Source organism: Rhynchophorus ferrugineus, unplaced genomic scaffold, assembly GCF_030347505.1.
Source record: "Rhynchophorus ferrugineus isolate W39M unplaced genomic scaffold, kcgeb_rfMv2 rfM4, whole genome shotgun sequence".
NCBI classification, from domain to species: domain Eukaryota; kingdom Metazoa; phylum Arthropoda; class Insecta; order Coleoptera; family Curculionidae; genus Rhynchophorus; species Rhynchophorus ferrugineus.
The window spans coordinates 3,043,956-3,064,123 of record NW_027472583.1 but is presented as its reverse complement, the minus strand read 5'-3'; the positions used below and the strand labels follow the sequence as shown (position 1 = coordinate 3,064,123).

General features: G+C 31.0%; 1 protein-coding gene across 1 annotated transcript in view; it reads left to right on the top strand.

Annotated features, from left to right (window-relative positions):
* The first annotated feature begins 4,153 nt into the window (after positions 1–4,153).
* ss (aryl hydrocarbon receptor spineless) overlaps positions 4,154–20,168 on the top strand; it is a 176,331-nt gene continuing 160,316 nt past the window's right edge. The window contains exons 1-2 of the mRNA XM_076403670.1: positions 4,154–4,311; positions 9,783–10,002. Coding sequence (XP_076259785.1) covers positions 9,947–10,002 — 56 coding nt within the window. The 5' untranslated portion in view covers positions 4,154–4,311; positions 9,783–9,946. The remainder of the gene's footprint in view (positions 4,312–9,782; positions 10,003–20,168) is intronic.

Below are 20,168 nucleotides of genomic sequence, written 5' to 3'. Positions count from 1 at the left end.
ATAACATTTATAATTCTGCCTATCAAAAATACAACCTGTAGATGGAAAAGACATAAAAAATTTTATTGCTGTAAAGTAAACGATATACTTCCTGACAGTATATTTCAAATAAATTAATAGAAAAAGTTCATTTGCATAAATTAATAGCAACCGTCTGTAATTTCACTTCTTTCGAATTATTACCTGTTAGGAATATTTACATGAGTACGATTTCAGAACATTATCAAGGTACTATTAATCGGATACATACGTATTATTCAATCTTATTTAGAAACTTGAAATAAATATATAAAGACATTAATTATATTAATTGATATTTCTTGATAGATCGTTTCGGTTTCTTATATAATCAGAAATATGTATTAAAGAATGTAATATATATCTTAGTGTTTTTAATTATATCTATTTATTATGCCTTAATAGTTTGTTAATTATATATATATATATATATATATATATATATATATATATATATATATATATATGTATATATATATATATATATATATATATATATATATAATTAATAATAAAAAATATGGCTAAAATGTATGTTATATGTAATACGTAATAATATAATAAATAATATAATATTTTTTAAGTATGTGGATAACAAGATACTACATGTGCTATTTTTAAATCGTGTAAAGTATTGAATAAAAGCAAGCTCAGACTTGCCAGAAAGGTGCGAGATAAAAATTAAATAAGAAGGCCTTTTTTGAAGGAGGTAATATCACAATAATAATATATAATATAATCTGATGTTATATGAGGCTAAAAACTGGCAAATTAAAACCTATACTTATTCAAGCGTGTAACGTGGTAAGTCGATATTATTACAAGCGACTTCTATATTCTTGGTTAGGTCTAGAACACCAAAAATCACATTGTATATTGATCACTCGTTTGATTTTTGAATGGTGTTTTCTATAATATATAGAAAAGTAATTTCTTGGTTTATTGTTGAGGAATATTCTATTATTTATAGGAACACTTTATTAGTAAAAAATATTGTTCTTGTAAATTGTTAAGTTATTTAATCGAAATTTATTATATGTCATATGTGACCTATATGTAGGTTCTACTTTTTCAATTGTTTTTCTAGTTCTTCTTCTTCTTGGTCGTTGAACTATTAATAAAACCGAACAAAGCGAATGAAAATTCAATTATCTTAAATTACTTTTTCGAATGTATCGATGATGATCAACCCTAGAAATTATAATTTACTTGCTCTTAACTTTAGCTACTAATTCAAGAATTGTGACGTGTTTAATGTTGGTTTTGGTGTGCCCCTTTTTTGGAAACCATTTTTTTTTATTAGAATATTATTATGGATATTCTCTGGTGATCGTACGTTTGCAAATATTATTTAACTGAAATGATTGCAATTGAACCATTGCAATTCGAAGTTATTTTGGTTTCAAGAAAATTGCAAACTGTGCCACTCACATTGTCATTTTGAACGATTTCAAATAGTCGACTTAGTTATGATGAAGGACCATCAGGACAGGATAGTGGGACTCTCCCATTCCATTCTGGTCAGATATTATCTGGTTAATGGTAAGAAGGTGTATGACGTCTTAGGAATGTAGACCATCAACTTCAACAAGGTTATAATATTATTAATAATAAACATATAATAATATAATAATAATAAAATATTTATGAGCAGTGGATTTTTATTTGATAAGTTAGGCATACAACAATATATAATCTATAATGTCATGTTCTACAACAATATTGCTATTTGTTGAATCGAACATCTTTAATTTTTGAAAAAATATTTTGCTCCAATGGCTATTTAATGAATGTTAGATGGATTAAATGAATTAATTGCTTAAAATACGATAAAAAGCTGTAGGACTGTATGGACCAACATGAGTGGAGTTATATTAGTTATATTGAAAAATTATGACCAGATTATTACATCGTCTGCTTCTATAACTAATTGAAATTCGACGGAATGTTTTGGCACGGTTTGAACAGCTCCTTTTTTCTTCTCTATTATGCGCCATGGCAATCTGTCTCGGAAAAATAAGCCACTGAACCTCTTGAACCTCGCGTGGTATTATTCTCCTCCTTCACTCAGCGTCACTGCTTGTGTTTATGTTGCCCATGTCTTCTGTAATACTTTATGCTATGCTGACTGATTTCCTGATTTACTGTTTCCATATTGAAATCTAGATACATGTACCTGTTGCTCATTCTTTGGGAAATATTGAGTATGTTCCTTAATGCTTTGCTCTGGAATGTTTCTGATTTATCAATATTGCTGTTGCTTACTGTGTCCCATAGTTGTTTCGTGTAAGAATTTAATCTGTATATATGTTATTTTTGACACAAACTTCATTGATTTTGAACAAAACACTATATAATAAATAACTAGTTTTTCTCTTATTTATAAATAACCTGAAATATATATTTTATTCAACAACAACAACAGCAAATACTAAAAACTAATTTGGTAATTTATTATCCAATAGTTATTATTTCACATCAAGAATTTTCTATAAGTATATCAACTGATCATATATATCAACAATATTGCATATTTAACTAGGTATGAATGTATCAATTATTATTACTTAATTCTGTTAAAAAGAGCAAAAAAATACATAGGAAAACTGATAGATTATACAACAATATAATATATAAGTTATTAATTTAGACGATATTTAAAAACATCATTATTTTTGACAGTTATAAAGACAACATATGTAATTTTTAAACACAATAAAATAAATTCAGTTGCTTTCTTATTCTGTTGCTCATTCTTTGAGGAATATTGAGTATGTTCCTTAATGCTTTGCTCTGGAATGTTTCTGATTTATCAATATTGCTGTTGCTTACTGTGTCCCATGGTTGATTCGTGTATATCCAGATTGCTTTATGTACCTTCAGTTTGCGCTCGTTACTTAAGTAAGACTGGCGTTAACCATCGCACGTTACCGAATTTTCTGTCGATTTATTGTTCAGAGTTGACCCAGATGTGCTTCTGTCATGTTAATCTGCGATTCACGTAAACGCACCATATTTTTGTATGTTCCTCTTGTAAAATACTTTCGTTATATAATTTTATCGATAGACAGGTCTCTCTTCTCAGTGTGTAAGTCACATAAGTGGACTTGGTTCGGGTTGGCTTTAGAGCAGCTCCTGATGAAAAATTCCTTATTTTCCGCCAAACCTACAATGGCATGTAAACGTTGGTGAAGGTTCTTCAGGTTTCCACCAGTTGCTCTTTTTCACATATTATTGACAAATGTACATCATCTATAAAAAATGGTTTGATTTCTTGTTATCTCAACATCAATTCTTAAATTAAACTAAACCCATTGAAGGTATCAGTGTTAATTCACGTGAAAGCCAAGTATCGAGCTCTTTTGAGATACACTTTCAAGTAAATGATTCAAAACTGTTGTATGGTCGTTGTCTAGTCCTGTAGTGTTGTCACATGAATTATATCAGTTTGCCTCACTATTTTTAAAGCTTCTTTGACTTTATCAACATTTGAGGGGTCAGGACAACTTCACATTCAACTCGACATTTTCAGAACAATAGAATAATGGTCTCCGTTTCATTTTATACTCTATACTATTGCTTCATAAAACAAGTATTACTAAAATATGCGACTTTAAAGTCATGTAATACGAAATTACCGTAATAACGCACAAAATAATAAATCTATTAACGTTTCAACACAAAACGAACATATCGAACAAATAAATAAAGTCAACATCACACCCAGCATAAAAAAACTCCGTCGAACTTTATTCAGTGCCACCCTGTAGATCAAACAAACCTCCCCTCGATTCGCAACCCCCAAAACAATCGACCCCACTCCCAACCGGCACAATAGAGACGAACAGAGTTGTTCTGCGAGGGGAAAAAGCCCGGCTATAGTCAACCTCCGCCCGCCTGAGCCTGCCATATTGTGACGTCGCCGCGACGCCGACCAATGCGCGGCCTCCTCCCATCGGCGCGGCCGTGGTGGGGTAATAATTGGGCGGGGCGAGCGATGCCGAAGCTATCCGAAAAGAAAAAGATGAGCTAGTCCGACTCCGCGGTCTGTGTGTTCGTTTGGTACTGCACCCGATGAGAGATTTTGTGTTTTGGTGGTTGGTTCTGAGGTGACTATATGACGTAAAAAAAGACCGTCGCGTTGTTGTTAGTGGGGTTGTTGTGTGTGACACTGTCGTGGATCCTACTTGTCGAGTGACAATCTTTGTTCGAGCCGACACGTGACGGAGACTCCATGCCAAAACCGTTTTAGTGGTGGTACTGACGGGGAAAAGCATCCTGCACTTTGAAAAGGTGGGAATACATACTCTAAAAGTGTTCCTAATTTAATAATAAGAAAATCGAATTAAGACCCCCTCCAGTTTGATGGATAAGAATAATTTTATTGTATTCATTGATTACGTTGAACAAAAAGCAGTCGCTTGTTTTAGTTTGTTATCTCATCGTCTGAAAAAAATATAAAAATTGACGTAATTGCTAGCATACACCGTAAAAAAAGATGTTTTCCTTTGATATGTAAATAATTGCCTTGTTGTCAACCAGAAATACATTAATAAGTAATAATAATAAACAAGTTCTTTCAAAATAAACACACAGTATAGATTTAAAGACATACGCCACCAATTTTGGAAATTATTAACAATAAATTACATAATTGGGAGGATTTTTCATAGTTATTATATAAACACTATTAATAACATACTCCTCTTAATTTACTCCTAAAAATTTGATTGAATGACAATTAATTAAATGATAACGTAGTAAATGTTTAATTTCTGTTTATGATTTTTAATATAAACTCGCTGGATAGATACTTCGTGGTATTAAAACCTTGTTAATAATATAATATATACACTTAAGACCCTGTCAAGTTTGATAGATAACAATAATTTTTCTTGTATTCATTGATTATTTTGAACGCAAAGCAGTCGCTTGTTTTAGTTTGTTATCTTATCGTCTGCAAAAATATAAAAATTGACATAATTGCCAGCACACAGTGCTAATAAAGTGTGTGTTTTAGTTTTATATGTATATAATTGCTTTGCAGTCAACCAGAAGTACATAAATGAATAATAATAATAATATACAAATATTTTCTAAATAAACATATAGTTAAGATGGCAAAAAATATGCCATTTATTATGTAAAAAATTAACAATTTTTTGTCAAAGGACTCATATTTCATAGATACTGAAACATTATTAATAATGTAATATATTTGTTACTAAAAACCTAATTTAATAATAACTTAGGTAACGTTTGGTAACTGAAGTAAATATATTATTTTTGATTGCGATTAAATTTAATTTAAACGTGTAATTTTATTAACCATTTTCAATAAGTTTTTATGTAATTGTATTACATATTGTAATATATATGATATCATATATATATATATATATATATATATATATATATATATAAAATCTAACCCAACCAGTATGACAAAAATATATAATAAAATTAACTAAACTTGCAGTTGTCATGTTTATTAACAACCTAAAATAAACATTTATTTTGTCAGAATATAAAAATTGAGTTTAGTAATTGTTTAATAAATTACCCTGTTACATAGTTACTTTCAGGTTTCATACATAATTAAGTACATAAATGTCAATTATTATTACATAATTATCTTCAGAATAAGACAAAAATAGTTAACATATAGTTATAATAATACATATAGTAATATATAGTTACAAATAATAATAAATAGAAGTCATCAAAAGTCAAAAAGAATTTAATCTGTATATATGTTATTTTGACACAAACCTCATTGATTTTGAACAAAACACTATATAATATATAATTAGTTGTTTTCTTATTTATAAATAACCTGAAATATATATTTAATTCAACAGCAACAGCAAATAATAAAAACTAATTTGGTAATTTATTATCCAACAGTTAATATTTAACATCAAGAATTTTCTATAAGTATATCAACTGATCATAGAGAGAAAAGAGCAAAAAAATAAATAGAAAAACTGATAGATTATACAACAATATAATATATATGTTATTAAATTAAACAATATTTAAAAACATCATTAGTTTTGACAGTTATAAAGACAACAAATGTAATTTTTAAACACAATAAAATAAATTCAGTTGCTTTCTTAAAAAATAAATAACCTGCAGCTTATTTTGTAATTTATCATGATATAAAAAATTAATTCGTTTGATAATCTAATATTTAATAATCATTATTTAACATCAATTGAATAATCTTTACATAAAATACTAATAATATTATCTTATTAAACATGCCTTAATCCATATTATTCATTGCTTATTATAATATTTAAAAGAATTTGAATAAATTAACCGAGATGAAACGAAAAATGACTATAAATATTTATGTGGCATTGATTTAAAATATATAATATAATGATAATGTATTCTTTACACACAGAGTGTATATTTAGCATCAGTCGCATAGAGAAATCCTAGTTTTTAGGATTTGAAAATGTATATATTACAGTTTATAATGCTCTCCTATATCTTTAAGGATTCCTTTTAAATTTGTTGATATTAAGTGCTGTTTTTGACGTGATTTTTTTTTTATCTTGAATGATGTCTTCATTTGCAACAAATACAGTTTTGCTGATGTTAAAGCAACTATATTTGTTGCAAATGAAAATAAGGCTTGCATAAATTTAGTTGGCCATGGGGCATTTTCAAAAATAATATACTTGCCCCTTAGGAAAGTTTTGACAACCCTTTAAATAATATATTAGGGCTATAAATTAGCTTTTTAAATTTGAAACTTTTTGTTTTTGTGAAAAATCAGTATAATGTATTTTATTCAAAGTATTTTCCATTGATAGCTACTATTTCCCGTCTTTCAGGCAGTTTACAGATTCCATCTCGATAAAACGATATATCTCTTGAGGCTATCCATGAATCGAGCCATTTTTGGTATCTTCATTAGAGGTCAAGCGGTATTCAGACAGGTCGCAACTCATATATCCGAACAAATAGTAGTCAAAAGGACCAAGGTTTGGAGTATATCTGCACCGGTTTTGTAACATGTGGTCATGCTGAAGAATAACATTATGTACCTTTACTCGGCTCAAACCCATCAACTGCAGTCGATAACGATCCCCATTGATGGCTTCATCGAGTAATGCCTTAAAATCAATTTATATTCCTGATATTTACTATTTCTGATTTTAATCATGACATAACAAATAAACAAAAGCCACGACAATGTTTTTGATAGTATAATAAGCACTAATTATCCAGACAAATAAAGAAAACCATTACAATAAAAAAATTAACCACAAAAACAACAATACATAAAAGATGTTGACAGTTCTCGATGCTGATACTTTGGTAACTGTTGCACGTAATTATAACAGTCAGGTTTTAATCCACCTGTTCATTCACTTGGGTACGAGATGAAGAATCAGGTAGAGAAAACGACACTTTTTATCTATCTATTATGTCAGAGTGGAACCCTCTATTATAATCTCGTTAAGTTTGCATCAGAATGTTTTAATTGTAGTTTTGTTGGCATTGATAACGGTGCCGCAACATTTGTCTTTTTCTGTAAGAAATGAAAGTTGATATTTATTTTTTTCAATGCTGATTATGACAATGTCTATAGTCTCAATCAGTATTTTAGTTATAGTTTTGCAGAACATTAATTTTAAGCTAAAAATATATTTTTGTTTTACAATACAATTTAAATTATTTTCATAGTAAGAGTATAGGTTTTATTATTTATTAATACCTAATCGCTTAACACCTTATATTTATCTAAGATGATCCATTGGTCTTTCTTAATTGCTTTCGGAAGGTCTCAATGTATGTAATTTTGCTTGTGATATCTGGGTTAAACAACTACAGTTTTTAGAATTTTGGTCTGAAATATTTATGTTAGAGTTACATTATAAATATTTATATATATATATATATATATATATATATATATATATATATATATATATATATATATATATATATATATATATATATGTCCATATATTAGGGATAAATATTTATATAAAGACTTGTAGATTCCATCAAGAGCAATAACATTGTTTGATAAGTTGAAATATGTTAGGGGCTTATGATAAATATATTGATATCTATTGGCGAAGATAAGAAGTATCAACGTCAGCAACCTAATCTAATTAGTAATTTAAAACCACAGGTCTCCTTTTAGTATTACCGAGTGTTTCAGTGTATGGGGACTCATGAATTATGAAATGTTTAAAATTACACTTGCTACATTCATTACTTTTAATGTTTCAATTAAATAAATATGCTGCCGAAGTCCATCAAACATTTTTAGGAAGTTATGTTGATAGTGTTCTAGCATATCTCAATAATCGGTTTTGGTTTCAATTACTTAAAAGTAGTGATTTTAATATTTAATGACAAGGAACGGCTTGGAAGATTAAAGAAGTTCGAATACAATGAATTCAAAATTTTATATGCATATGTGACTTGCGATGAAAACAGGTGTACATACAGCGTACTCACCAAACATAGTACCTTCTGAGTATATGTTCTGACTTTTGGTTTTAAAATGCTGAGGAACTGAGAAAATGGGTGGAGTTTATGTTGCAACAATCGTTCCCTGGACGTGGTAGGTTGCCACAAACGATGGGAAAAGGTTGCAGAAGGTGATGGATAATTTTATTAATATGTATGTCCTGACTTTTGATTTTAAAATGCTGAGGAACTGAGAAAACGGATGGAGTTTATATTACAACAATCGTTCCCTGGACGTGGTGGGTTGCCATAAACGATGGGAGAAGATTGCAGAAGGTGATGGATAATTTTATTAATATATATTGCACAGTTCATTTCAGTTCTCAATAAATGCTCTTTTAAAGTGAAAATATGATCAGTAAACATGCAAGAATCTAAAAGTAATATAAAAAATATACAATAACACTGGAACTGTTAATTATTTTTGAGGAATATAGAATATAACATTGGATACTGTGAGCATACTTGCGGAAGTAAGAGTTTCAACGTTAAGAATATGTATTATTGGCAATACTATTGGCAATATAAAAAAATATGCTTAGCTATATAGTAAAATATATTGTTTTTAGTGTAAAAACAATGAAAAACGCAAGGAAGAAAATTTAACGTAGAATATTATTTATATATATGGTAATATGGTTAGTTTTTGTGGCGTTTATAAATGTATTAGTAGGGTATAATATATATAATATTACAGAAAATTATCATGATATAAAAATTAATTCGTTTAATAATCTAATATTTAATAATCATTATTTAACATCAATTGAATAATCTTTACATAAAATACTAATAATATTATCTTATTAAACATGCCTTAATCCATATTATTCACTGCTTATTATAATATTTAAGAGAATTTGAATAAATTAATCGAGATGAAACGAAAAATGACTAAATATTCATGTGGCATTGATTTAAAATATACAATATAATGATAATGTATTCTTTACACACAGAGTGTATATTTAGCATCAGTCGCATAAAGAAATCCTAGTTTTTAGGATTTGAAAATTTATATATTACAGTTTATAATGATTTCCTATATCTTTAAGGATTCCTTTTAAATTTGTTAATATTAAATGCTGTTTTTGACGTGATTTTTTTTTTGATCTTGAATGATGTCTTCATTTGCAACAAATACAGTTTCGCTGATGTTAAAACAACTGTTAGTTTTTGTGGCGTTTATAAATGTATTAGTAGGGTATTATATATAATATTACAGAAAATTATGTAGTTAACACTTTTATAACTTGCAGATTGTTTCTCAGTTTGTATCAAAACGGATTACCTGGGAGTGCAGGGGTCTCACCCATGTCCACCCACCCATCAGCTTGTCAGCGTATCACCTTTTGGAGGTGAGGGTGTCCTAACTGCCGCCCAAGGGGTGGCAGTAGCGCCTCCGCAGCCTCCCTCTTCGACTATGAATCAGCTAGGAACCGTTTACGCCACCAAAAGACGAAGAAGAAATGGAAAAAGGTAAGTAAAAGTTGCAAAAGAATTGCCACATTTGCTATATATTATATTCGTTGTTAAATTTTTAATATAATAATTATAACTTAAGAGAAGTTCGTGCTATGTTTTGAGAATTAAGCTGAAGACATTAAATATAAATGTTTTTTCATCTCTACCTAAATATTTTTCTACCCTTTTTTAACATCACTTATTAACTAGTTTCCTTAATATATGCATAAATGTTAATCAACTGTTATCTGCTAATAGTAATTTAATTTTCTTGGTTCAATTCCTAATCTCTGTTGGGATAAACATATGGCGTTAATGCATAAGAGTATACAAAAAATAACTAAAACATAATTATAAATATAATTACATACTATGGAATTTAAAAAATTCATGTTGCAAAAGACTAGGAACATTTTGCTAAAACCTAGGAGAAATCCTAGTGAACCTAGGGTTCTTGAGCCTAGAAATCGATCATTCAGCGAACTTTTTCTTTTCTGTTACGAATATATTCATTTAACGATTTTTTAAAATTCAGTTTCTTCTTTATCTATCGCACCATCGTTTGAAAAATGTGTGAATTATCAGGAAATTAATTAACGATAGGAATATTTGAGCTAATAATGTAATATATAGAAATAAACAATTAATATTTACTTCCCTCTCTGTTTCTCTATTCAAGTTGGAATGAAAAAAACGTGACGTTATATAGATGGTTTATGTCATTTTAAAACTGTAAATAATGTCCATTCTTTACTCATAAACTCCCAGCCCAATAGAACATGATAATTTGCAGATTCCATCGTCAATTTGGCAATGAAAATCTTGATTATATCCATATTTTAGCTCGTTCTCTTATTGTATAAGCAAGACGTTACGAAATAATGATAACTTTAGAATGGTTAAACGATTCACAAGTTTTATGAGAATTCAATTGGGTACAAATAGGTAGTAAATATGTTTAAAGAAAGATGTGAAGACTGCAGAGAACTCGAGAGTTCCTACCTCGATAATTTAAGTCCAAATTGTTTTCGTTTAGAGAGTATGTGCTTCTTTCAGATTAGGCGTCGATCTAAATGCATATCAAGATATTTAACATCCTCTTCTTGGGGAACTTGACAATGATTGATATTCACTGGTGGATATATTCTTCTACGCAGGGTAAAAGTTATATAGGTAGATTTTGTTTCAATGGTTTTAATGTGCAATGTTTTCAACCACAGTTTTATTTGGTCCAGGTGGGTTTGCAGATTCATTGATGCTGTGACTGAATCTTCAAGAGATGCTAAGATTGCTCTGTCGTCTGCGTATGTTACCACAGTAGTTATTTTTATGGAGGGTATATCGGCTGTATATAGAAGATATATTATTGGACCCAGTACACTACCTTTCGGAACTCCTGAATATATTGGATGTAATTTGGTTTGTTCATCGCCTTGTTTTACACTAAAATATTTATCAGTGAAGTACGATTTTAGTAGCTAATAGTCCGGATGAGGGAGAAGTTTCTTTAGTTTAATCTGCAAGCCCGTATACCATACTTTGTCAAAAGCCTGAGATATGTCTAGGAAAACAACCGAACAATATCTTTTGGCAGTTAGATCCATGAAAATGTTTTAATAAAACAGAATATATTTGTTATTGCATATGTCAACATTGCCTTAGTTTACTAGATTTAATGAATTTTTGGATAATATTTAGTCCTTATAACAAACTTTTAAAAAATTGCCAAATTATTGTTTGTGTCTTTAATTATTTTGATAAAATTTTTTTCATAATTATATGCTTCAGAATATCTTCCAATTATCATATAATAATACAACACTTGTTAATAACGGTCTAACAACACTATAATTCATCAATTATTGGACCTATATATTAGTTTTAAAGAATTTTAATTTAAAACATTTTAAATCAGCAAAATGTACTTTATTCAAAGTATTGTACATCGAGAACCGTTCTTTTTCCCGACATATCAAATAATTTATGGATTCAATCTTGAAATAATGCTATATTTGGTGGGGGTAACCACGAATTGTTCCATATTCTTGATATCTTCATAAGAAATGCAGTGCTGCTCAGAGAGAACACTACTCATATGTCGCAAGAGAAGAAACAGGGTCTGGAGAATACGGCGAATGGGATAGCACTTCCTACTTTAATGTTTACAAGTATATTTTCACCGGTTTCCAATGTGTGGTCGAGCTTTGTCGCATTGAAGAATAACACTGTTGGATCTTTGCTCGTATTCCGGTTGTTTTTCGTACAGTGTTCGTCTCAAATGAATCAATTGTAGTCAATATCGCCCCGTCGATAGTTTCACCGAGTGATCCAGAATTCTTTTTCCAGTCGATATTAAAATAATCATCTTTCATCATCATAATGTGGAAACCAGTATTCACATTTTGAAATCGGTGGAATATGGTTCCCAGAAGCTTCACACAACATTTTATGTTCTTCAGCTGTCTTTTTTTCAAAATCGAAGTAAAAATGTAAAACTTCCCGCAAAAATGCGATTTACTCGGTACAATTAAGGACATTTTCAAAGCATTGGATAAAAATCTTGTTTACAGTTCGACGAAATTACGAAATTTAATATTTATTTAGGGGCCTGACACGTGATAAGTCAAAATGTTACATGGTTAAGTAATATTATAGATATTCCTGATATGGTAGGTCTTATAACAGACTTCATAATAAAATAACTTATTTTGTTTCACATTCTGACTGTTGGTAATATAATATGGTTGACAATGATGATAGATAAGTACCTATCATCATCATCTATGATAAATACCACAACATTTTTACTCCATTGAATAGTATTTTCCCTCAAAAAGCAATGTTTAAAACGCGAAACTCATTTTTATGTTTGATTATGCTGGAGGATATTTACCCAACGTATTAAGAATTCTATGAAAATAATAAACAAAACAATGTACGTAAATACGTACTAAAATAAATTCCACAGTGAATGGAAACAATTTATTACTGTTGTTTTTCCTTAACGGAAAGAAAAATATTAAATAGACTTTTAATTACTACGTTCTCGCACAAAGGAAGTGGAATTGCTGTCTGAAATGTCATATATAATAATTGCTGTTTGGAAACCAGCTCTTTAAGAAATGATAAAATCGGAAAGTTATATCAATTTCGCGTGCTTGGAAACTAGTGAAACGTTGAACATCGAACATTGAAATAATTGTTAATCGTGCTTTTCTCATCAAAGTCCACTGCTTCATACTTTTCCCATAACTTGTCGACAATTATTTTAAATATCAAAAATATAGCCTTAGCGAAAACGATATTTTTATTTACTTATTTATATTTAGTATATTTTATAACGCGTCCCAAGAACTATATACTACGTGTAAATCAAGCAGGCTAATTTATTCCTACGGCATATCGATTTTAAGGGTCTTTGTCCGCCCGCTATCACTGTCCACCCTAAAAACAAAAGTCCGCTTTTATAGTAGCCAGTGCCGTATCACCCAAAAAAATACGTTACTATTTTTCGGTTTATGAATATATTATATTGTTCCAGTTATATATAGGGTGTAAATAATTTAATAAAGTATAATGAAGTTTACTATTAATAATTAAAAATCGACAGATAAAATAATACTTTAAGGATTTATTAAACATACTGTTTTGTAGTATTTCCCTGATACATTCCCTCGCAGATTCGCTTAGAACGGCCTCGGGTCTTTCTCCTACTTGTCTTCCTTATTGGAACAACGTCGATAATATGAAAGTAAATGTGATTATTCTACAAGAAGATTTGTATCTCATAGTCAATCAACATTTAAATAGTGTCAATTTATTGGATTACATTTTAAAAATATGCTTTTTAAAGTAGCATCAATTGTTTAAGGGGTTAATTTATATAAAGAAATATATTTTGGGTAAGTATCTAAAGCGACATGTTGTAGCATAAGGCTATTTAATCAAGACATATGAAATTTTATTTAGAATCTATTTTTTTATTCTGGCCTAAAACGAGACGGTGGAATGACGCACTCCTGGAGTGACAAGTTGGACCGGGTGGGACTACTTCTGGGCTTACCAATATGCTAAACCGAAACCGCCTCATAGTGAACCCATGTGGGTCGCTACTGCTACTGCGTTAAATGTGGGGGTACGGCACCCTCTAAATGAACAGACGTTATTGGGCATGAGGATCCGGCGAAAAAACAGAATACGACTGGATGCTATCGTATGGGAGCAAAAGTTATGACTGCAGCGACGGATGAGGCGGTTTCAGCCTGGAAAAGGGGGAGTTAGCGGTGACGCGGTGCTAAGCTCCCAGCATGTCGATCAGCTCGCGAACAATCGCGTTTTCAGAAGAACTTGAGCTGAGTTGTTGTTTGTGGAAGGATTTATGAAGTGCTTGATTTCTGGTGTGTCAGTTTCTCTGTGAATTAGATTATTTCTGACAAACCATGGAGCGTTTGAGATTCTCCTGAGGATCTCATTTTGGAAAACTCTAAACCGCTTCAGCTTGTTGGGATTAACAAATTTGAAGTAGACATTAGATTCGTAGAGGAGTACGGACCAAATTAGCATCTTGTAAAATAAGCATTTGATGGAGATGGGAAATCTGCTAAAAGGGCAGATCAGAAAATATAGCAGGCCTGCTATCCCCGAACATTTCTGGATTTGGGAATGTCAGAGAATGGAACTGGAAATGGAGACCTAGGACTTAACGTGACGTTATGCAGCCGTAGAACTGTTGCGGTGTCGATCTTAAGTTGTGAGACGGGCAGTGCGTAACACTTCTTATGGAAAATAATGGCCTGGTTTTTCAGAGGGTTGATTTGCAACCCTCAGAATTTGAACCACTTGACCGCATGATCGAGCTGTTTCTGTAAAAATTCTTTAATGGTAACTTCGAGCCTGGAGGCCGCGAAGAAAGCAGTGTCATCAGCATAAAACGCGATGTCAATGTGCTCTTTTCTCAGCAGCTCTGAAATAAAGAGGCTGGGGCCTGCGTGGAATCTTGAGCTACACCAGCGTTTGTTTATTTTCGACTGTAAAGTTTTTCCTGATCTTGACTTAGAAAGATCTGTCCGATAGATAGCACTTGATAAGAGCGGTTAGGCTTTGAATATATTATAAATCATGAGTTCAAAAATAAACATGCCTTAGTAGCAAAATTGATAAAGTATATATGGTAGGATAAAGTTTTACTATCTGCTTATATATTTTATTTCTAGATTCTGTCGTGTCAATACTGTCACAGTAATTTAATACCCACTTTTTTTTAAATTTTAAAAGTGTTCTTTGTAAAATACCTAAAAGTTTTCAGGATATAATTTCACAATTGTTATGTTAAGAATATTAATGTTAATTACATGATATATTTTTGGATTAAAGAAGTTATTTGAATTATAACAGGAAAGGATAAGGAATTTGTTTTAATATAATAATGCAATTAATAGTTACTATTAAATTGAAGGCATTATTGAAATATGAAATGCAGTAAAGTAATGTATTGAATTTTATGTAACAAAGTTTTGAGAAATGAGAAATTAAACTGTTTTTTAATTAAATTGTATTGGTCAACGAAATGTGTCGTCAGAGATGTCACGTGTGCGTCTCGTTGCATTGCAAATTTTATCAAAGAACCATTCAGATTCCTTTACAACAAAATGTTTTCTTTACAGGTGCATATACCAATAAAATGACTTTAATGGTCGATTATATCCCCATCTAGATATTGGACGTAGTGAAACTTTTCTCCACAGACCCCTACTCAGTTTACTCTCAATTACTCTATGGTATGGGAAAACGATTTTTAAAACTATTTTCCTCGGAATTATTCCATATTTTATCACCATGTGAACCTACTCTGAACTTTTGTAACTGACTAACTATTGTCGAAATTTAACGACGGTTTTTATATTTATTTGTTAACCAAAAGATCATTGATTGTAATTTTTTCTGTTGGTCCAGCGAGAAGCTCTTTGACGTACGAGACCAAACGCGGCCAGGAAAGAAAATTATAAGGTCGTGGTGCATCATCGGCTTCATCGGCTAGGCCGCACGTTTATTCCCGAGAGAGTACCGCCATTAGAATCTTTTAGAATGTGATTAGACTGCCTTCGCCTTTGCGGAACTGACCCGTAACAAGTACCACTCGGTGCGGGAACTAATCGAAATTGGCGGTACTGTGCCGATGGTATGGAAATTGACGGGCAATCTTGACAAATCAGACGAGGAGAATGGCCGTCATTATGGAATATATTTCGCCTGACGTGGATAATGGGCGGTACCCGCGACTCGTAGTTTTCGTCATTACGACATTGAAAAGTACCGACGAGGATTATATATTGCGGCATCGCGATTTTTCTGCAGTGTTACTTTTTTCGTAAATTTTCAAACAAAACCGACCATTCATCGTCGTCCGGTAGATTGAGGATATTGCGCTGGCGTGCGCCTCCCAAGTGTTAGAAATATTTGGATATCCTCATTCTTACCTGTGACGCTGTGGGTAACTATCTGGCTTGTTTATAACCAAACTTCTACTGATATCTGCATAATATTAATTTGTCTTCTAAACGTAAAACATACCCTGTATTACTTTTTATAATAAAAGGTTATGTTTTTAAGTTTTCTCTTCAAATATGTCAATGTATATGAAGAATTTTCTATTGTTCTAAGAACGTCTATTGGCATCGAATATACTTGTGATACTCCACAATTGTTTGTTCATATGATGTACTCGTTTTAAAATACAGATACTCCAAAATTTCTATGGTAGTTGATTTGAAAAGTCATCTACCCTATCTCCAATTTAAATTGGAATTTTCTGAAACTAATTTCATAATGAATTTAATTGTTTTGACCATGATTATAACATATTTCCATATCTTTAAAAACATCCCTATGTCTGATTAATAATGTTAAATCCACTACCATTACTGAATCAGATTAAACTTTTACAAATTATACATAAGTTACAAATACATAAATAAATTCATCCTAAATACACCAAATAATAATTCGTTTTGAACAAGAATTATTTAAAAGTACCAAAAATTTAAATTCAAAGTTATTACTTATAATGACGACTAACAATACTCCAATTGGTCTATAATTCTAAGGACCTGTTTTTCAATATCTTCTCATAATATATGAGTTAAAAACTAAATATTTAAATAAATCCATCTTTATTGCACAAAATAATAATTATTATCAAACAAGTACTGTTTAAAAGTACCGAAAATAAAAATACAAAGTTATTACTTACAATAAAGTCGCCTGGTATCCAAATATGTTTGTTTATGTTTGTTATATTTTATCCAACCATACTTTTCCAATTTACCATAAACTAATGTGAGTAGATCCATAAACTGTTGATTAGCCCAAATGCACGTTCGACATATTCAGGTAACCAAGGCCTAGGTGGTCAACTGCGTTCAAGTGTCCTGCAAGTTCCAAGTTGTTAATTCCACAAATTGCAAACTGTTAATTAATTAACTAATTAACTCCTTATTAATTGAGCCTTCATTGCATACAATGACCAAGATTGTTATTTAAATTCGAAACAAAAACAAACTATGTTTCGGTTCATTTCAAATTTAAAATGTCGGATCAAAATAATTCAAATATACTGCTTTATAATTTTTCAAAATCGTCGCTTAATATACGATTTAACCATCCACACAAACAACAGTTATATTAAACAATATAGATTTATATAGAGGCCTCATAAGAGGAGTATTGGAAAGAGTATTGAACTAGCGATTAATAACTGTTAATAAAAACGGTTCATAATCCAACTAACTTGTACTCTCAATACATTAACACTTTAGCAGAATTATTAAGAACCCAAGACAAGCAATAACAATAGAACTTCGTTTTTAACATTAGCCCAGATCTGGAATCGCACGAAGGTTAACTTTATGCCCAGCACTTCCTGCGGTTCATTCAGCGTTTCCGTAAAATGAAACGCCATCACGATTTGTGAACAAAAAGCGTGCCCCGGCTCTATTAAGGCCCTCTATGGCCAGCGTTCGCCTTTCGTTCAACATCTCTCAACAATTTGATGTTTGATCGAGATAGAGTTCGTCGCTCTAACTACTAATTTCCTTCAATTTGCAAATGCATTCTAGATGACGCCGCTTAGATTAGTTTGAATTGCGGAAAAATCGAGTTTTTTTGGTCGAAACGCATATAAAACCGAGATAATCAACAAATAAATTAGTTCGATTCCAAATATAAGTGAATCATTAGAAACTTCCATTACATTTACATCTACATCTTTTTTCTAAGCAATATAAATGTATCATTCAGAAATAATAAGTTATTAGCTATTTTTAGTTTTATACTTTTTTTTAATTTTTAGTTCAAACCAATTTAACATTACTTTAGACAAAAAGCAGAGCAGATTCGACTGAAAATCGAATAAGTGTACTGGTTAGACGGAAGATGTTCCCCACTTAAACTAAGGACATAGAGAAGAGTTCATTAGTAAATTAAATAATCTTTTTTGTAAATATTTTAGTCTCCTTTTTACCAACGATAGTTTATCTGGACCTACAGTTTAAAATGGGCTCCGAACTACAGCTCTGGGCATTAATCCGATTGGTGACCAATTTAGAGACCATCCCAGAAGACATCCAGTCTTACCCAACGTGGCCACTGGGGTGAGTGACGTGGTTATTCCATGTCGGATTTTCCACTGATGCCGAAAGACAAACATAAAGTACATCCATGCCCCAGCAGGATTCGAACCAGCGACTATCGCAACAGTAAGAGGACCATCCTGCGCCTTGACCATTGCGCTAACGAAACCGACAAATTAAATAATCTGTTTGGACTATTCGGAAATATCGGTTTGCACTGAACAAAACATCAGAGTGATTAGTAATCCAACGTTTTCAAAACAATGTTCGTTGTAACAACGAAGAACTGATAAATTCGCAATGAAATAAAACTACGAAGCTGTTCGAGGTTTGACCTTAAAACATGAAAGAAGGTTGCTAAATAATATCAACTTAGAGCCACTATAGGTACAGATAACGCACTATATGGTGTATAAGTGTTAATGAACTAAAATGTTAACTCTAAATTTCATCTTAAATAGTCTAATGTAATTTTAATTTAGTAAATACATACTGATATACTTATTTTGCAGTCATCTTGTTAGGATATTACTAAGCATATCTGATGTATTATGCAATAAAAGTAATACTAAGATATGAAGGCCCTACACACACTCAAAAACAATCGGCAGAAGCGTTAAATGTAATCTAAGAAACGATTAGCAACTGATTATGAGCAATAGGGAAAATCCAACAGATGGGAAGATGGGTGGCATGAATTGAATGACAGGCGGCTTTGTTACGAACTATTGAAACCTGATGAAACACTCAACAGTGATTTTACAGCACGATACAGTGACTTTTCATAAAACAAAATCGGTCAAAGAAGCATTGAAGCATTTGGATAGGATATATTATCTTGCAGTCCGCCTGTACTCGTCCAGACATTGCTCCGACCGACTATAAACTTTTCGCATTAATGAGACTCGCCAATTTCCAGAAAGTTAGAAAATCGTTCGATGAATGATTTTGCTCAAAAAACAAAAAGTTGTTTTGGGATGGCATCCATAAATTACATGAAAGATGGGCAAGAATTATTTGATCAAATGGTCAAGTCTTTTTTCCTAGTTTTTTCCAAAAAAAACAAGTCATGACTTTCCGTTAAACCTTCTATAACACAAGAAATGCAATTTTATACGAAAACTAAGTGAATAAAGCTTTTGTAAAACGACATTATTTGTCTTATAATCATGGACGAACTATTTACGCCGTAATTAACAGGAATAACCTAAAACATCAATCATACACCAAGAACTAAGCCAGAAGATAAGAATAAATCTGAATCCAAGGAAGCACCAGGATGCCAGGACAATACGAAGTTTGACAAGGATGATGGGACAAGTTTTGAAAAATATTTTACTATCCTCTTTTTAATGTTAGATATTTACTCAATAAATTACGCAGTTATTTTATTTAATATTACAATGGGTCGGCCAAGTAAAGGTGCAGCCCTTATGAGAAAAAATTAGAATAAAGAATAAAGAAACAAATCAGCTTTTTCGAAGTCGGTTAAAAAGGCATATATCTATTTTTTAAATAATTTTCTATCATTTTAATATAATGGCTCGAATATAA